This window comes from Megalops cyprinoides, chromosome 11 (genome assembly GCF_013368585.1).
Source record: "Megalops cyprinoides isolate fMegCyp1 chromosome 11, fMegCyp1.pri, whole genome shotgun sequence".
In the NCBI taxonomy this organism is placed as follows: domain Eukaryota; kingdom Metazoa; phylum Chordata; class Actinopteri; order Elopiformes; family Megalopidae; genus Megalops; species Megalops cyprinoides.
In genome coordinates this window covers 8,834,265-8,853,850 of record NC_050593.1, presented here as the reverse complement: position 1 = coordinate 8,853,850, position 19,586 = coordinate 8,834,265, and the positions used below count along the sequence as shown (strand labels likewise).

Here is a 19,586-nt window from a genome sequence, read left to right as displayed (position 1 = left end):
ACACTGAGGAACAAAATTACTTAATATACAGTTAGGCACTGTTTTACATTACAATGACAGTACATTGGGAAATTCAGAAAATCAATGCAATACTGAAATGAGAGACGTCTGAAAATATTTCCCTTGCATAGGCGATGACCTTTTCAGTTTTGGCAGCTGTTGCATATTTTCATCCAATGAAGTGAGTTCTTTATCGTCTCCTTGCGTTACCATCGTATTTTCTTCCCTGTCAAAGTAAGGACTCTGAAAAATGGAAACTTATCTGCTAAACTCAGTCCACATCCTAAAATGGCCAAAAGTGCTACCATTATGCTGTTTAGTGTTTTGTTTTATCTTTATTACATTATTTTTCTATGTACTATCATTATTACAGAATTCTGTGACAGTATATTACACACCAAGCAGTATTATAAGAATAATCTACAAGTCTAAAAGGTGTAGATGTAAAAAAATTCAGCTGTTCTGGAATGCTAAAAATGCATTCAAACAATGATTCCACATGTTGTTATTTAGCCTTTCATTTGAAGGTCTGTGGCATATTCATCACAATTTTCACACACAAATGGAAAAGAACATTTTGTTTTATTCCACACGCAGGCTGTAAACTCCTACGGCAGACGATGCACTCCAGCGCTCCCAAAGCACTGCCTTGTCACGATCCATCATCCAGATTCCACACAGAAGTGACCAATGACAACAGCATTTGCGGGTGCTTGGGAGAGCAGGCGGTGGCCGCACGGTCCCCTTCGCGTGAGCGCATGTGAAGGAAACATTTTAAGAGCGGGTTCAAACTCGCTCCCAGGCTACCACCTGTTCCCGGACGGGCCGTGGAGGAGGAGGAGGAGCACTGGCTGACTCAGAATGCTGTGCTGTGCGTCTATCCGGCGAGGGGATCGGGTTCGTATGTCTCAGAGACCAGCGCTACTCTAACGCCCGCGCCTCACTGTATGCGAGTAGAGGTCAGAGGTCGCGCTGCCGATGCACGGCACAGAAACGTGCAGCGACAGCCCGGTGAGTGACGCGCGCCAGCTGCGGTCTGCGGGGCCTGGGGTCAGGGCCCCGCGACACGCTCCTACACGGGTCTGCAATCCGAGAGCCGGTACACGCCGCAAACAACACCACGCTGCATGCAGAGGCAAGCTGCTCCGCTTGGCCGCCTTGCGCTCCGGTGGGGCTCCCCGCACCCCAAACCGGATGCCTGACGGGCTCCTGTAGTGCAGGGGAGCTCCAGTACATGCCGCTCCCCAGCAGCCCCACCTAAAACGCCCGCCAAATCGATTACAGCTCGAGTAATTTCATGCCCTCCCCAGGCCTGGTGGCAGCTCAGAGGAACTTCACAGGGAATGCTACGCATCTCATCCAGTGTGTATTTCACGCTCATCTTTCTGCTGTGATACAAGATGCATACAACTGGTGTACTGCAGTGATGAGAAAACAAGATGATTTGTTGACATTTTTTGCTGTAATCTTCAGAGGAAATGCTCCTTAATTAGGCTTTTCCTGAAGCTTCAGGCCTGCTCAAGGAGATGCCCCCACAGAGGCTCCCTGTAAATGCCATTGTTTATGTCCTCGGGATGGAAACACGTGTGAAAGTCGCCGGATGAAATTTCACTCTTTATGGTCAGTTCATGTTACAATGAGAAGGAAAACGGGAGTTGAAAGCAAACGCCTTTTTTTTTTTTATAAGACCCAAAAAACACCCATCTCACCAGACCCATACTTTACCAGCTTCAGACTAGCAAAGAAAGCCTGAAGGCTCTGGCAGACAGACAGAGGGGTTCATGTGTGTTCTGACCTTGCTACTGGGGTCAAAAAATACCACATATTTCTCTTTTCTACACAGAACAGCGTGTCCTTCTTCATACATGCAGGACAATGTTGACTGGACTAATCCCTTCCATCCTGAAGGAAGACAAACCATAACACTACAGAGGTTTTAGGTGAACACAGTGAACACACAGAATTGATAATATTTATTTGCAAGTCAAATACATGAACTGCACTTAACAGATGGCCCATACTGTAAGGTGTCAGCACATTTTTAACAGAGTAAACCCGGAAAGACACTTCTACTCCACTGTCCACGTGTTAAGTGTTGCATGCAAAGCATAAAAAAAGGGTAGACCTACCGACATGCAAATCACTTCTTAGAAACTTGAACGGCAGTCAGTTGCTACAGCGCTACGTTACGGGCTGTGGAAAACTGTAATGTGCTAGGCTGTGCCAAACGAAGCTAGAGGGTGTGTCACCTTCAAATCGGCGAGGGGAAGTGGCTGAAAACAGCACCCCGGTTATTTCAGTTCCAAGAGGTGCCCACACCCCCCAATCTCATGTTGAAGGTCATGGTGAGACAGTGCATCTCTTACTTTGGGCACCCATCCACAAACTGGGTATGTGTTCGGGTCTGCCTTATTGTCAATTGGGCTGGGTAGTGGCCAGCCACCGGGCGATGCTGGAGGAACGGGCTGAGCGCTGTGAGGGCGACCTGGGGCCGGCTCGGGGGTGCTGGAGGTGTATCTCGCTGGAAGGGGGGGGTTGAGAGAGCCTGAGGTTTGACAGGCGGGACGGGTGGGGTTTATCAGTTCTCAAGGAAAGCCACGTAGTCAGTGAGTCTGGCCAGCTGCTGCTCGTTGGGAACCAGGGAAACTGGAGGAGGATCTGTGCAGAGACAGAGAAACAGAGAGAGAGACGGAGGGATGGAGTGAGGGGGGAGAGGAGGGAGGGAAACAGGGAGGGGGAGTGAGAGAGAAAGACAGAGGAGGAGACAGACAGAAAGAAAGGAAGGGGGAGAGACAGATTCAGAGCTTGATTATGGCTAAGTTTGCACTGCATGCCTCTGTAGCTCCTGGCCTGAACAGAAAGAAGGTGTTTCCTGTGCTGCAGAAACCCTCAGTCGCATGTGATCAGACAGCATTCTGTCCAATTCTCATGAATTTCTGAAAACCCAAAAAAACCATCAGACGCATGTTTGTATCCACAAAGTTATTTGCATGGGATAGAACCAAAAGCTATCCCAGAGCCCTTCGAGCTCAGTATGGACTTGGCAGTGTGGGCATGTCCACTGCGTAACCAGTTTGCCATTTTCACTGCTTTCAGGAAAGTTGTAAAAAGCTTTTTCCTTTGAAACTGATGATGTATTGAAGCCGTAACTGCCAGGTTTCAAGTCATTTAGAAAATCTTAAAAAAGGAGAAACAAACCAGAAAATAAATATGCAGATGTCTCAGTGCTGTGTAACTGATAGGTTTACATCTTGTAAATCCTAATTTAGGAATTAATCAGAGCTGAGGATTCTGCTTTAGCAGAGCTCGCCTGACTGCCACAGCATATGCACCGCAGATGTTGCGAATGATGGTCCACTGATCAGGCCGAATTTTCACATGAAACAGACAACTCCTCTGAAAGGTTTTCCTACAGGAACACACTCCAACACGGATGAGAAACACACGTATAATTAGCGTGTGGTTCTTCAGAGAGGAGGCTGGGTCCCAAAGTCGCCGAGCCGCCCGTAGAGTGAAAAGAAGCGAACTACTGTCTGACAGTGAGCACTATAATTCACCCCGCCTGGGCAACTTCCATGCATACTGTTTAAAAAGTACAATAACAAACCTATCTGAAGTTTATGGAAACTGCTATCAACACAGGAATAAGGCTGAGCTCGGCTGGAGACAGCAGATAAAGAATAGGCCTCACAGGAATCACAGCACTGAGTATTGCTGAAACACGACACAACAGCTCCCCCTACCTGGCTTCTGTGGCATTACCATCCTGGTGTTAGGGTCCGCCTGCCAGCCCTGACTGACCACTCCTGCAGGTGAGGACGAAATGTGGGTAGAGCAGAGACATAAAATTGTGATTATACATAAACACATCATAACAAAATATACTAACGCTGAATAGGGCCGGTTAGATACAATTAAGCAGAACAAATCTTCAGGTTATACGTAGCTCAAGTGTGTCAGTACAGATGTAACTGAGTTTATAAAGTAACAAGGCTCTTTAATCTACGGCTTTTCTGACAGTTTGGCTTCTCACCTTTCACTGCCTCCTCCACAGAGTATCCCACGAAGGCGGCGAAGTCGTCTGCTGTGATCGAGGTGTATGCCTGTGCCACCAGGCCAAACGCGCGTCTGCGGGTGGTCTCTGTGCAAGAGGACAGACGCACACGCGCCAGGTCTGAGTCAGGAGGAATCACAGCTGACACTTCTGTTTACACAGTCCATTCCTCTCACAAGAAACCTATTACAAGCCCAGTGTAATGCACCCCGCTTGTAGGGATCACATCCAAACAGCAAAACTTGTTTCTTTACACTCAAAAACAGAATTATAAATGAAATGATCATAATGTATTAAAAGGCATTTTTCTCTTTTTTTCAAAGAAGTGTGTCCTTATCTAAATTATTCAAACATGAATCAACCTATTTCAAAAAGGTGTTTTATGAATTAAAATAAGAATTATTTCATTGTCATTGAAAGAACTGCTGGTGCAGTGTGAACTGCAGTAAATGTCCTTACCTACAATAAAATATCAAATATTTGAATTCATTTTTTGGCATGGCACTGTAGGCTGCAAAGGTGCCTATGTGGTTTACTCATTTTCCTTTGTTCTTGGTGGTCCTCTTGAACAATCTTAGATAGTGCAGACTACTGAATGTCCAATTTCACAGTTTCATCTCATTGGTAAGGCTCCTCTCTATGGTAAGATTCTTCTCACAAAAAAATTAACAGTATGAGTAAATACTAAAAAATAATAATTACGGGCCTGAATAAAGAATAAAATTTCTGCCTGATTCTTTCAAGCACAGCATCGATATGTCAAAACACTGTCCCAGTATTTTGGTTCACTATATGCGGATAATGTTTATATCAGTATTGCTAATACTAGAGTGTGTTGTAACAAAAAGCAGGATATGTACAGTCTCACAGAGAAAGCCCCCTCCAAAAGGAACCCCACAGTCTATGAAAGAGGTGCAGGATGGCCCACAATGTACTGAGCGACACTTGACCTGCAACACAACTTATCGCTGTGCCACCATGGGGACTAGCATTGTGTTACAGGACACGGCTATTTACTGACAGCGGTAACGCCAACAGGCTGGCTGCATCTTTCCTGAGTAGCCAAAACCCTTTTCTCTTCACCGCCCATAATGCACCTAAGGCCTGGATACGATCAAAGTCAGGCTTTAACTTCAATTCCCGATGAAACACGTTACTTTTATTCTTCAGAAACAGTTCAGTGTGTTTGCAAGAGGCCAAAATTAACGGGAAGGATTGTGTTTGCATCTAAACGCAGCAACACATTTCTGCGCTGGTCACAGTTCAGGGCGCGTGCTGAGCCCCCACCCGCAGGCCAGGTCTGCGTACCCCCGGGAGCGCAGTGATAAATGGGAGGCCAGCTGCCGGCCGGCCAGACGCGCTCAGCCCGCCGCGCACTGCTCCCCGGTGTGTTGCTGCACACTTTGTAAACAGTGACGGCAGCAAAGGTGGAGACCCCTCTTTTTACAGCCTGGCAACACTTGTATGTACCAACAACACCTCGCTGTAACCGGTGGCGACAGCAAACCTTGTGACAAGAGGAGGCAGCTGCAGCCGCGTGGAACGTTGCTTCATTGTTTGGGGGGGGGGGGGGGGGGGGGTGCATTGCAAGCCTCCGCTGGCACCTTCCCCTGTTCTCTGCCGCTACACGTCCACGCACGCTCGTCGTGTTCCTAATGAGCGGCACATTTGGATGAAATTAGGAAATTCGTTGCAAAAAATGTTACGAGGGACTGTAACGGGGTGATGTCATCGAGCCGGAAAGCCGTTTTGCACCGCACTGATTAAGCCCCGGCCCTCGCTTTGAGCCTTGTGTGGCCCAGGCCTTCCTGCACTGCTCGCTCAGCAGATATGAGGGAACCGGAGATGAAAACATATAGCCACATGTTCCAGGAACACAATAACTATGACATGAGCCGAAAGGGACTGACTACAAAGGCTTGCTGTGAGGCGTGTATTTAACGAAGTGGAGATGAAACAAAGCACGTTTCCTAAGCTTCGTCATCTGACTCATGATATCATGCAAGTGTGATGCCGTCATTCAGCCTGAAGAAAAGGCAAGTTCTGGGTCTGGATCCAGATATATGACCACAAATCACCGTAAACACTTACAAAGCTCAAAAAACCGCACCAAGCCTTTCATTTGCGAGTGGGTCATTGTTTTTAATCATTAAATACAGGTGCAGGTTTGTTTGAGCTGTCTCCTAAATAGATTAAATAAACACCAGAATCAATATAGCAAGTCAAACCTCATAAAGTTAATACCTTAAAGCACTTGACCATCAGAGTGCAACTTTCAGTCACGTCTAAAAATGACAGTCCATCTACAATAAGAGGCAGACAAGGCCGGACAGAGATGATGACATTTCCTGAGAAATCTAAGAACATGGCTCTTACTGTTGCCATGAAGGTTCAAGCTGAAGCTTGTTCTAAGGAACAATCCTGTTCTTGTTGCCAAGGTACGGCACAGCTGAAAGGCCTTAAACCCGAGCTGTGCACGGTGGGCAGTTTTTTTTTTCTCTAATATGCTGCGACGTCTATTTTTACCAGCCCTGTGTCCGATATGGTGGCATCCAGAAGTGAGTCTCAGGGCCCTGGAAGCCAGCACCACCCCCCCCCCCCCCCCTCGCCAGGCGTGGCAGATAGCAACTGAAGTTGCTGGGCCAGGGACAGAAACTCGACTCCGCCCCCACTGCCCCGACCAGCTATTCCAAGACCCTTGCCTCTTCTCGCCCTTTAAAAATAGCCGCCCCCATCACCAGTAAAGGACTACTGCAACTAAGGTCAAGGGGTTTTCAGGCTTTTTTTTAAACTGTGTCAGGAGTCATTTTTCCTCATTACGAATTGAGACTCAGTTATTAATCAGGGTTGGAACACCATCTCACCTCACTGTGAGTTATTGAAAGTAAGTACAATGGGAAGAAGTGCTGCGTTTTTCAACTGCTTTATTTCAACTTTCAACTAAAACAAGACTTTCAAATTGTTATGGCTGTCAGTCAAGTGCATTCCATATCATTTCAAGTATTTAGCAATTCGACACAAACAGGAGACATTCTAGGCTCGCTCAGAAATACTATCGATCTCTACTTAATATTCTATTCCAGACTTGAACTAAGATGATATGTGAACAGCTTCAAGTGTAAACATCAAAATCTAAAAGACATTAATAAATAATTCAGTATAAAACTGACATGAAAATATACAAAAGTATAAAAGTAGAATATATACAAAATGTTACATTTTGTATGTGTAAAAAACAACCATTTAAAATTGCACTTGTGGTGAGGATAAGATATGAAATCTGGGCTTCTACAGCTGTCTTCTCTGGAGGAGCTTCTGGAGCTGTATTCCATAAAACTCATATTTCCACAGAATATCTGCAGAAGCCCATCATTAAAAATATCTGTCAACTCCCTCATTCATTCATTTGCCCTTCTCCACAGTTCTTTCGACATGTTTCTATCTAATCTCTAGTCCCTTCGCATTCAGTAAGCTAAAGTTCATAGTTTACAAAAACTGTCAGTCTTGTTTATTCCTCCTCCTCTTCTTCTTCTTCTTCCTCCTCTTCCTCCTCCTCCTCCTCCTCTGCATCTTCAAAATCCTCATCTGACTCCGGTCCAAAGTCCATCTTAGCCAGCATGGCTTCAACATCCTCTGTGTCCAGGGTGAAGTGGTCCATCTTTTCGAACCCTGGCTCTGGCCTCTGCTTGAGGGAGCTCTTGGCCACGTCTTTGGTCTGGGCGATGAGCTGCTTGGCGGACAGCAGGAACTCGGCCACCCCGCTCTTCTCCATGGTTTGCATGGCGTCGTCCATCAGCTTGGTGCTGGCCTGCAGCTGCTCGGTGTGCTGCTGCACCAGGGACCGCAGGACGCGGATCTTTTCGTCCTGCTCCTGGCTGATCTTGTCCAGGAGGTGGGCCTTCTTCTCCTCCAGGATGGCGTAGAGCAGGTCGAACTTCTCGCCCAGGGTCTGCTTCTGCCTCTGGCTGTTGTCCTGGATGGTCTTGCAGGTGTCCTCCATCTGGCTCAGGAGGGCTTGCACGCAGCTGTTTCCCGCCATCAGCAGGTCGATGGAGTTGCTGAGCTCCGCCTTCTGGCTCTGGTAAACGTTCTGCAGGGGCGCCACCTCGCAGTCCTTGTGGGCCCCGAACACCTTGCAGAGGGAGCAGGTGGGCACCTGGCAGGTGGTGCAGTAGATGTTGATCTTCTCGTCCTCGTGCTCCTGGCACATGAGCTCCTTGCTCTCCTTGGTCTTCAGCGGGGCCTCGTTCCCCCTGCCGCCCTCCTGCTGCTGCTTGTAGATGTCGATAATGTTCTCCACCAGCAGGTTCCTCTGGAGCCCGTGGACACCGTGCCGGTCCAGGACCACCTCGAAGCGGCAGGTGGGGCAGCGGAAGATGCCGCCGGAGAAGTGGTAGGGGTTGCGCGAGTCATACAGGTCACTGGCGCAGCTCCTGCAGAGGTTGTGCTGGCAGGGGAGGATGACCACCGGCTTGGTGAACATGTCCAGGCAGATGGGGCAGCTCAGCTGCTTCTCCAGGCTCTCCATGGGGCTGGAAGACCTCCTCATGTGGCCGGTGTGGATGTCCATTCTAGGCAGAAACACTGTTTTGTATCCTGGGTGTAGCTTGCTGCTTTGCTGGAGCCTCCGTCCGCTGTGTGACTGTGGCTGCTGCTACTGTAGATGCTGCTACCACTGGTGCTGCTGCTGCTGTCTTTGGCGAGGTTTGTTTTGATCTGCCCGGACACAGTCGCCGGCCCTCATTTATAGGGCCCAGCTGCTTGTGACACCCGATCGCCGCTCCGGCTGCCCAAGGATTCCTCCCGGCTTGTTTGTCAGTCTCTTTTCGGAGAAAACCTCCCCCCTCCTCCCTCGCTGTGTCACATGCCAGGACTGAGCTACACCCCCAACGCCTCGCTCCCAGCCTGTGAGGGGTATGCTTAAGGGCAAGCCGAGCCCCGCAGATAAACAGGCCGCATGTGACAGGGGAAGGCAGCGAGACACGCCGGTTTCATCATTCGCGGCAAGACTTTTCCTGGCAAACATTCAACATGTTCTGTCACCTGCCAAACACCGCGATTTTGTTTACAACTGTCTATTTTCCTTCACTCTCACTGCAAAACAGAAGCCTCTGGCAATCCCCTATTCCTTTAAATAAATGCACCCATACCTGTCCATAATTAACAGCATACATTCCTATTTTCATCCTATGTCTATAGATACAAGGTATGCTTGGATACCTGACTATACTAGAAGAGACAGCTCGCTTACAGGAACAATCCAATTATAAACAAACTGCTGAAAATCGAGAAACAAGCTTTTTTTTTTGGAACTGTGTGTAAAATGCAAACTAATGACGAAGCATCAAGCACTTTTAAATGCACAGGTCCATCACGTTAAAATGTACCATCACCAATGTCCCTATTACGGTGACAACGCATATACATGGACCTAATGTATGTGTTGTAATGAATTCACTTGTATTTAAAAAGTAATATCGGATGAGAGAAAAAGATTCACATCCCATGCATGCATAGCTAGCTAAATATCTGTGAATGTGACTTGACAGGTTAATAGAAAACTGCATATTACAAAAACTGCGTACCACAATGTAAGTGCTCAAACAAATTTTCTTCATAATATATTTTAATTATATCTTGAACAGGATATTATTTCAGTCATTTCTTTTTCATGCAAAATTTGATTATTTCTACAAGTACAACACGTTGACCCTTTTCACGTGCTGAACTGCCGGCCCTGAAAACAAAAACAGCAAAACGAAACAAATTTTGAGAAACACCCAGAAACCCCTGTGACATTACACGACTGGACAACTGCTGTAAACAGTCAGTCAGTCGCTCTTCGTTCTGAACACCACAGTCCCGTCTGCAGCAGTCTTGTGCAACCTTGCCACGAAAGTACAGTACTTATTGTGCTGTTTATCAAACGGTTAAAAATAGCGAGCGTTGAGGGGTAGGTCACGGTACACAAGGTGTCGTATTTTTAACTCCTGCAGCACGGGTTATGTCACACACACCCGTCCCCCCCCCCCCCCCTCGCGCTGGACTGGAGGCACCCAATCCACGTGGGGACGGGGGCAGAGGTGGGCAGCCACTTAGCTTCCACTGCACCCTAAAATCGGACGCAGCTTCGGGGGGTAAGTAACCCTAAAGCAGGCTTCTCTCCTCTGTGCCATGCTTTTAATCTGGATTGCGATAAAAGATGAGAGTGCACCTTTCCTTTGCTGTTCCTTACCATTAAACCATCACATGTATTTCTGTTCTGTTTTTAAATCCCATTGAAATGGGTCTGTTGACATTAGAACTAATTCAAAATGCCTTTCCAACAACTCTATATGCCTCTGTATGACTGTACTAACTGCTACTTAATCTGTAGTGTGCACCTTCAGTGTGAATTTAAAGTAGATCACGCTTGTTTCTAATTAAGCAATGATTTGTCATATTTTGAATGTAAATGGCCCTTGAAAGAGCTGACATAAAAGGACAGTGATTTAAAATAAGAATGCCATTTCAGCATGTGTTTATTTTGGAAGTGTAAACTTGAGAATGTTTTCAAAGACATGGGTAATCTCTTTGTGCAATGTGAAACAGATATAATCTCAATAAAATGTTTTGATTCGCTTGATATAAATGCATATGTATAAAGGTGTTTGTTATTTGTTTGTGGGTTGGTATTTACATTTAAAGCAATAGAAAAAGTGCCACTTTCCTTTGAAACTCTTTAATTTCATGGTGCAGTATGACTAACACTTTGGGCTGGAAACTACTTGGGCTGTTCATAAATATCACTGTTTTTGTATGCACAAAAATTACTTTTTAAATTGTGTTGGAGCATAAACTGTTTGCCCTTCTGAGCTTTCTAAGAATATTTCATCAACTGTCCCAAAGTCTGGTTTCAGCTGTGCAGTGGTGAAATCACACAGAAAATAAAAACAGACATCTCTGTTAAGATTACTTAGGCATTTTGAAATCTGATTAAAGTGGAAAAACTGAAACAGTTGTTTTCTTATTTTTTGAACGGATGTAAAAACATTTCAAAAACATATGTGGAGGTGAACCTGAAATTAACACAAATATCTAATGGCAAACAGACACAAAACATGTGATTGAGAAACTTTTTAACTTGCACACAAAGTTACGTTCATTATTTCTCTTTTAAAATAAAACATATTGAACAACTTACCAGAAAATACAAGGCTGTTTCCCGATATAGTGCTGTTAATATGTTTTAAAGATTTTCTAAAGGTCAAGGAAATGACTCCTTCTCTGTTCCAGTACAAATGCTTTATTACAGATGTAACCTTTCAGAAGAAATGTCACCAATGCTCAAAGTGCAGGATGTTTAAACAACTTATTCCACTTTCTAAATCTGCATGGTAGTCTGTATCAAATTTACCTTGCGCTCCATACTGATATACTGATATGCGGTATATTCAGGAGCCGACGGCAAATACTGAAATACAGTACTGCTATAAGAATAAACCACATGCAGTGGTCAAAAACCCTTTGGATAGAATAATTTCTATACTAAGGATACTTCTCTTATTATACTATACTATAAAGGAGTGTTCTATACTACACTAACACCCCATTTGCAAAAACCACTTAAGAATATAGCACCTAACCCAGTTCAATGCAACATACATAGGAAAAAAAAAATTCTGAAAAGGAATATAATTCATTTTTAGTACTGTTTCTTAGGCTGACTACTTAGGTATTCAGCACATAAAATATTTAAAGACAAAGGTAGGCTGCTAAGTGCCTGGATGCCTTCAAGTAAGTGCCTATTGTGTTTGGCACTGGATGCCATCTGACTTGGAAAGAAAAAGACATTTTCTACACATCAACAACAGTGCCTTCTTAATGCCCACAGTAGAAATTAGTCTTATCAAAGAGATGCAGCTATGAAATTGGACATTAGCATACACCGTTTAAGTTTAAGAACAAATGAAAAGAAATGTGAACTGGAAAGGCACATTTTCAGTCTACCCGCCTCTGCACACACTAAAAACACACAATTTAAATTATTTCATTAATTAATTAATTAAGGACACAGAGTGCCAGGGCACTGTAGACTACCCAGCACTAGCATTTCACATGGTGAAATATTTTTATTTTTACTTTTATTGTTATTTTATATCCGTATAAAACATTGTAGATTCAAATGATTTTTCCTACGCAAAAAGGCTGTTTAAAATAAATGTCAATTTTATCCATTCATTTGTAACTCCTCTTCTAAGAAATTAACTGCTGGTAGGCATCATAGCAATCATACTGAGCTGAACACTGAGGTACCACTGTACCAAGGTAACTAATCTTCCGTTTAGCCCTGAATTGTTTCATAGCACATGCTGCAATGCAGGTTCAGCTTGAGGTCAACATTTATATGGCCATCGTCAAGGCCTTGAAATCTGCCAAACCATGCCTGGAATTTGTGGGCCGCCTTCTAATTTAGTATTTAGTGATAGCACATGAGCTGGAAACTTGTCATGCACAAGCTTGAAAAGAATGTCCAGACAACACAATGTCGAAACTGTTTTTTTGGTAGGGTTTTGCTTATAGATACTTAGTTGCAAGTATAACTTTGATAATTGTGTTTTGTTTTTGCTTTTCGTCTTTTTTTTTTAAAGAAGTGCCATTCTTTGAAAAACATACCATACTGTTCTTTCCAGCATTGTTAGTGTTTAAAAACAAGCCTTTTTTCAATTTAGTGGAGCAAAAAGAAGATAAATTTGTTTCTGTTGCATGGTCTTTTCGTTCAGCATGAATATGGAGGGCTTTGCAGTCAGGCTGTTTGGCAGCATTCAAACAGCAGTGCTCACTTATTACTCTGAGCAGAGTACTACAATTCAGCAATACAGGCACCACTTCACTCAAGTGTGTGCTGTGCAGCAGGTAAATATTCTTACAGGTATGATCTGTGATTCGGGTACATTCATACAGGTGAATTCTATGCTTCAGGTACCCCTGGTACTTCAGGTTCACACAGGTGTGCTGTCGGGCAGGTAACCCTTCACACAGGTGTTATGGTGCAGGTAACCCTTCACATAGGTGTGCAATGGGACAGGTAACCCTTCAACACAGGCGTGCTGTGGGGCAGATAACCCTTCACACAGGTGTGCTGTGGGGCAGATACCTCGCAAGGCCTCCATGACGGGCAAGATGCTCTCTGACCACTGGTGGGCAGCAATGCTGGAGTAGATTCCTGGAAAATCTCTTTGCCAGATGCGCTGACCAACCGCCCAGATGGCTGCCAGCTCTGGGTTAGCCTGAGGGGAGAGAGACCTGTCACACACTGAAGGGAGAGAGACCTGTCACTGACACACAGTGAAGGGCGAGAGACCTGTCACTCACACACAGAGGGGAGAGAGATCTGTCACTCACTTGCTGAGGGGAGTGGGACCTGTTCATACAATAAAGGGAGAGGGGAACACCCTGTCTGAGAAAGACTTACAGACCTCAAAATGGGCACTGCTGCAGCTACACATACACTACGACATCTTCAGAAGGAGTGTCTCAAAATGGGTCATTCTCCTTCTGCTCTAGTCAGAGCCCTCCATATGAAGGCATGCAATCCGAGCACCTGCTATCTGTGATCAACAGCAACTTTAACACTACTAAGCTTTCAATCTGACACAGAGGCACTACTTGCCAAAGGGACAGAAAGAAGTAAGCAGAGAGCAGCTCAAATGCCGGCATCATAGGAAATGTCCAGTTTACTTTGAATAAGGAAAAAAGAAAATCTCTTTCCGTTACTTCAGAAATGGGAGCACTGACCAGGCCACAAAGGAAACGGTCTCTCGAGGCGGGGCCAGCTGACCTGTTTTCTGTCATGTTGTGACCGGACGCCTGTGAGCCGTTAAGAGCAGGGCGACAGTTGCAGAGATGTTTCCTGGAGCCGCACTGCGGTTCACTCAGGCTGCAGAATATGGCCTCTAAATGTCAGATGTCACCTTGCAAGCATGTCTGCGTCAGGATCAACACTAATAATAACATCCAGCGGGACTTAATCACACTCTTCAGCCTGCGCTAACGTGGCAGCACTCTGCTTTTCCCTCCTACCTGCCAACACTCTGCGCATGCAACTTGTCATGAAAAATGAGGACTGGCATTTGAAAGTTACAATTCATGTCCCATTTCTGGGAGGAGATGTGTGTTTTCCATCAAAACCATTAAGAAAACGAGGCAATGTGTTCGTAAAAATGGTGTTCTGCACTTAAAGCATGTGTACAAGCCTGAACCAGCCAAGCGCTGCTCAATCCAATGTTTATCTCTGTGGGACGTTTATGGATTGTTTTCATTAAATGAGAAACAAATTCCCTTTGCAATGGAAGAAAAAATAAGTAAATGACTTTGTTAACACTTAATCTGGCAGTTTTGAAAGCTGCATTTTTTCCACTGAGAATTGTTACTGTTCCAGGAAAAATAAACATATACATATATAAAAAATTTGACTACTCCATGTAAAAATTCCAGTTTATTACACATGGATTTAAGAAGATTACGCTGAGATAAACAGCCTTTGTGTATGGGCAAAACAGGATGTTGGAACCAATCAAACATGAAAAAGAATGAAAAGAACACATGCAGTATGGAAGAGGTAGAGAGGGGAGTGAACAGTCTCTTAAACAGCACAGGGAGTACACTGAAACCCCTTTTGGATGGAGCGTATAAGTCGAGCAAATACAACTCCAATTTCCAACCCAGGCCTAGAGACCTGGTGGGTGGCAGTACCTAACAAACTCAGAAATGCTCTGGTAAAGACTCACCAACATAAATGAATAACAGAAGTTTTGTCAATTACATGCTACAGAAGTTAACCTTGATTCATTTACACTTGCTGAGCAGACAATGTGGTGCATCAGTGGAGTCCTTACACTCACCATTTATCACAAATACGTACCAATAACATTTAAGGATATATTAATTAAAAGGGTTTATATTATATGCATTAACGTGGTGACCCATAACAGAAGCATAACATGCAATAAATGCCCAACTGCACAGGCTAATGGAGACTGGCCATTATGTAGATAATGGAAAATACAGACGGTGTCATAATGTCATTTGACATTTCACGTTAAATAAAAGTGTTAATGAGCTCAATAGATAAACAGTTTAAAAGCTCTATACTTAGAAACAGAAATACACAGATAACGAGCTAGCTTTCATTGACATTTTTCAATCAGATGTATTATTTGACAGTATTTTAGACTATTGTTTTAAACGTAACTTAATATACTAGATTCTTCTTCGTTTATGTATCTGTTTGAATGTCTGGTGAGCGTTACATCAGGGTTTCCGCTAGGATTTTTTCTTGCCGGTCTGGTGTCCGGAAAGAATTTATTTTACCGGATAAATCTGATACTTACCAGTCATGTTTCAAGAACAGTCTATGTTACAAACGCAAATATAACATACACCTAGGTTGACGAAAGAATGACAACGACCTCAAATCAGTTTGACTATTTAATGAACAGTAATGATTAAGCAAAGCAAACAGTAACAATTGAGCAAAACCTCAGCATTAGCCGCTATGTAGGCTACGCTTTATAAGAACATTATTACCGGACATTTTGACTGGCAAGTTTTTAATTTAGTGGTTTTTTATGAATTTTACCAGGCAAAAACCGGTAATTACCGGATAACGGAAACCTTGCGTTAAATGTACAATCCTTAGAACTGATATGTGGATGATGGAAAGAACAGCTTGAACTTACAGTTTTTATGGCCTGTGGAATGCGTTTCCATAGATACCGGGCATTATTCCTGCAAATACAATAATGACAATTCCTCAGATGTCACATCTACACAGGACGGCAGACTGGCAAAATATCACATCATTATATACAAAAGGTGCTGCGATATGATTTAGTAAAGCACATACCATTACAAAATACCATTTCTGACTTTGCTCACTGTTTGATGTATTATGTAATAAACTCTGTCCTGATGCTGTTAATGTATATTTGTGAAAACTGGGCCCAAAGCAATATCTAGAATTTCATTACCTATTGGACATGAGAATGGGCCAACTGATCCAGCTGGTCAGAGAAGGCTCACTTTTACTTCAGGTGTATCATGGTGAGTCTCTAAAACACAGCTAAACTACCATTTCCCATCATACTCCACACTACTAATAAAACCGACCCATTCACATACTGGATCCGTCCATGCCAGGTGTACCAGGTTAGTGACCCCTCCCTCTCTGTTTTTGCTGAAAATGTAATTCAGCTGGGTGTTTCTGGACACAATTCAACGAACAAAACGTTCAGCAGAATATCAAATGTTAGCTTGTAGCAAAAGTTTCTCCTTTATTTTTTAATGGTTTTTCAACATCTGTCCAAATGTTAGTTGATCCCCCTTGCTACTTATATTGTCCTACATTTAAAATACATTTTCCATTTCAGAAATAATTAAATGTACGAGAATGATTGTCAGTGTCAGTAGGGTCACAACTCAAAGGTTTTCTTTTTAATAACCAATTTCATGAATTCAGAATGTACACAAAGATGTTTTGTAGGCAGGCGGGCTACAAGTCTTATACACTTATAACTACATGATCAATCTGCTGTCAGTTAGCATACAACACTGTGTACATACAAAACGTTGTATATAACCTGTGCCTGCACATAACACATACCGTTGTTAAAAGTTGTCTTGAATTTAAAAGCCATTTGGGAATACATGACGCCACCAAATGCACAACCTTATAACTGCAGCCACCTGACCCTCGGCACTGAACTACATATGGGATACAGTCTGTCTTGTACAGAACTGTCAACACTGAATGGATCATATTTTACTACCATGATCTCCGCTGTTTATAAAATGCTGTGAAAAGACAATCCTAGGAAAAGTTCTACCAAACATAAATGGAATGAAAAATAAAGTGTGTTCTTCTGATACGGTTGCTTCCGGGAAAAATGTTCATATAGCCACCGTTCTCAGCACACCTTAGCTAACTGTAATTCACTTCGCACCCAGATATTCTTAAATGTCATCTAAACAAAAAACAGACTGTACGGTAGCGTGAAAGGACTCACATGTCATTGTGCAGGAGATACAGGGCCAGCAGCTGGGCATATACCTGAGGGGTCGCGATTCCACCCGGAGCCTGGAGATACAGGACAGCACATCAGCCAGCGGACTCATATATGAGGTGCATTTCAGCCGGCAAATTACGGCAACAAGTAGATGGTCAACTCGCTAGGTAAGACTATGTCAAAATAAATACAGCAAAATCTCAATCGGGTGAAACATTTAAGGCTTATCAGAAAAGAACCATTTAGCTCCGCATTGATCTTGGATGCCCACACTCGCTAGCATGGTAGCCAGGCATCTAGCTAACGATAGCAAGTTAGCTAGCTGCATAAACTCTATAGACAGCCAGCTAGCAATCTAGCTAACTACCTTGCCAATTCAGTCGATATCAGAAAAATACGTGAGACAAGCTTGCTAAAGTAGTGGCTAAGATGTATGTACAAAGTCCTACACGCTAGCCAGTTACTTAATCCACAAAATTCAAACACCGTCATGTAGATTTCTCGCTAGCTAACAACAGCTCATGACAGTGCTAACAAGCTGGCTGAAAACCTATCTATCACGTAAGAAAACAAGTTAACAGCAAAACGTGCTTTCATATACTGTCAATATACAGTCAGCGAGGGGTTACCGGTGAGTAGTTATCTGATGAACTATATGAAATATGAAACTGCTTTCACTCAAACCGGCCAGCATCTTAACGTTAGCTAGCTCGCTACCGCACCAGCCAGTCAGAAGATGTAGCTAGCTAGCATCGTTGCCAAACATGGTTGCTATTATTTTAGATTTAATTTCGCTAAGCAACTACCAAACAAGCTGGCTGTTAGACAGTACAGTCTATATTACGCAGACGAAGTACCTCCAGCTCCTGCATTTCGCATTGCTCTAGTAGTTTATCGTAATTTTCACCCATCACCACCGCCGCTGGCATCTTGAGCGACCGATTCGGAACGGAACATCAACGTCGACGTCACTTCCTTTACGTTACCATAGAGATCATAACACTGTGCTCTATTTTTTAGGGCGGCCCTCTGCTGGAGAATAAATGCACGGCACTGCTCGTGCGGTGTCAGATGACTGGAGAACGAGGCATGGATGCCTGGTTCTTTTGCCAGAAGAAGCAGAATCTACTCATTTATGGATTTGGTCCACACCTGAATTGACTTATTTCATATATCAATATACATGCATACATACATATGCATGCATAAGTTATTAAGTACAGCACTGCGTAACATTTATAATATTACTTTGTATTTTCATGCTTACTGCTTTGTCAAATACATGACTGATAATTGCTCTACGGAATGGTAATGGATTTTAAAAAAACAGCGACGGTTTGGTTTTCGTTGCTTTGGCACTAACTTGTATAAATTGTACAATTATTACATTCGGCTTAACATTTTCCTTTCATTGTTCACATTTTCGCAATAATATTTTGTTGAATATTCCATATTACTTGCCCAATTTGTATGTCATTATCTACGGCATTGTATGGAGGAAAACGCATTCTTTTTATTGAATTTTTAGATTTGTGGTGACTGGAGCTGCCATAGAAATATTTAAATAAAATGCTCTATATCTATACGTACCACTAGATGGCATCCAATATCCGTTGATCCGTGTTCAGTCCTATGGCGATTCCATTAATCAATTTAATGTTCACGGTCAGATGCTCCGCGAAAATAATATCAGATTTGAATTCCTGCCACTAACCACTGTAGCGTTAATCATACATACCAAACACGGAACATACTAAATCAGCAGTTGGTAAATGCGTTGGTGTGTCCCTGGGGACTGAGTGTGCTGTAGTGCTCAAGCAGATGGGCTTCTAACCAGTGGGATATCAGCTCAAGTTCAAGATGGGGATCCAATAAATATAAATAATGCTAAACAGAGATTATGCCAAGCAAATGAATAATTACCAATGTTAAAGGAACATACGTAGGTTATTGCCATTTTATTTTATAATATTGCTGTCAATGTGCGTAAAAGCCTGTGTAGCCTGTTGTTGTGGAGGGAGGTTCCGTGGGAGTTGCCTCATAATAAAGTTTGCTATGGCAGATACTCTAAGGTTTATTGGCCTTTGCTTCATTCCATCCAAAGCTATTCCAATGCTCACAGCCTTGAGTCATTTTGAAATCCAATGCAGATGTTTCCTGAAAGGGTGATAACGCACCGCATTAATTTTATTTTTGCGTCCATGTATTTATACTATTCTGAAAGGAATGGCCAGTTGGGCCCATATCGATCGCTCCATCTCTCTCTCAAACGTGGTCTTGTAATAATGGCGCATTGTGGCCGGGCGAGACGCTGGCGAGATGCGGACCGCGCTCCGCGTCGAGGGTGGTGGCCTCGCTTCCACAGAGATGCCAGCCTCGTCCTCTCGTGTAGACGAGGTTCCTGTCTCCGAGGGAAATGTTTTATTTCGCTGAGAAACGCAGGAAACCTGATCCCAAAGCATGAGCCCTGCGTATTGTGCTCCACT

At 43.7% G+C, this 19,586-nt stretch overlaps 2 protein-coding genes across 2 annotated transcripts; both read right to left on the bottom strand.

Annotated features, from left to right (window-relative positions):
* Positions 1 to 1,980: 1,980 nt before the first annotated feature.
* On the bottom strand, positions 1,981 to 18,059 carry cops8 (COP9 signalosome subunit 8). The gene is made up of 7 exons (XM_036540471.1): positions 17,958 to 18,059; positions 17,101 to 17,171; positions 15,775 to 15,823; positions 13,191 to 13,323; positions 4,034 to 4,141; positions 3,744 to 3,806; positions 1,981 to 2,658 (listed from the first exon to the last, which is right to left on the bottom strand). Exons 1-7 carry the CDS (start codon positions 18,027 to 18,029, stop codon positions 2,579 to 2,581), a joined length of 576 nt encoding a protein of 191 aa, XP_036396364.1. The 5' UTR covers positions 18,030 to 18,059; the 3' UTR covers positions 1,981 to 2,578.
* LOC118785648 (E3 ubiquitin-protein ligase TRIM63-like) lies at positions 6,962 to 8,780 on the bottom strand. The gene has a single exon (XM_036540470.1). The coding sequence runs from the start codon at positions 8,622 to 8,624 to the stop codon at positions 7,563 to 7,565; it is 1,062 nt and encodes a 353-aa protein (XP_036396363.1). The 5' UTR covers positions 8,625 to 8,780; the 3' UTR covers positions 6,962 to 7,562.
* Positions 18,060 to 19,586: the final 1,527 nt, after the last annotated feature.

Excerpts from the sequence above, each read along its gene's own strand:
- cops8 (XM_036540471.1), bottom strand. The coding sequence starts at position 18,029 with ATGCCAGCGGCGGTGGTGATGGGTGAAAATTACGATAAACTACTAGAG. Across the intron at positions 13,324-15,774 it reads TTCCACAGGCCATAAAAACT|GCTAACCCAGAGCTGGCAGC; the intron begins GTAAGTTCAAGC and ends CTCTCCCCTCAG. Across the intron at positions 4,142-13,190 it reads CGTCATGGAGGCCTTGCGAG|AGACCACCCGCAGACGCGCG; the intron begins GTATCTGCCCCA and ends CCTCTTGCACAG.
- LOC118785648 (XM_036540470.1), bottom strand. The coding sequence starts at position 8,624 with ATGGACATCCACACCGGCCACATGAGGAGGTCTTCCAGCCCCATGGAG.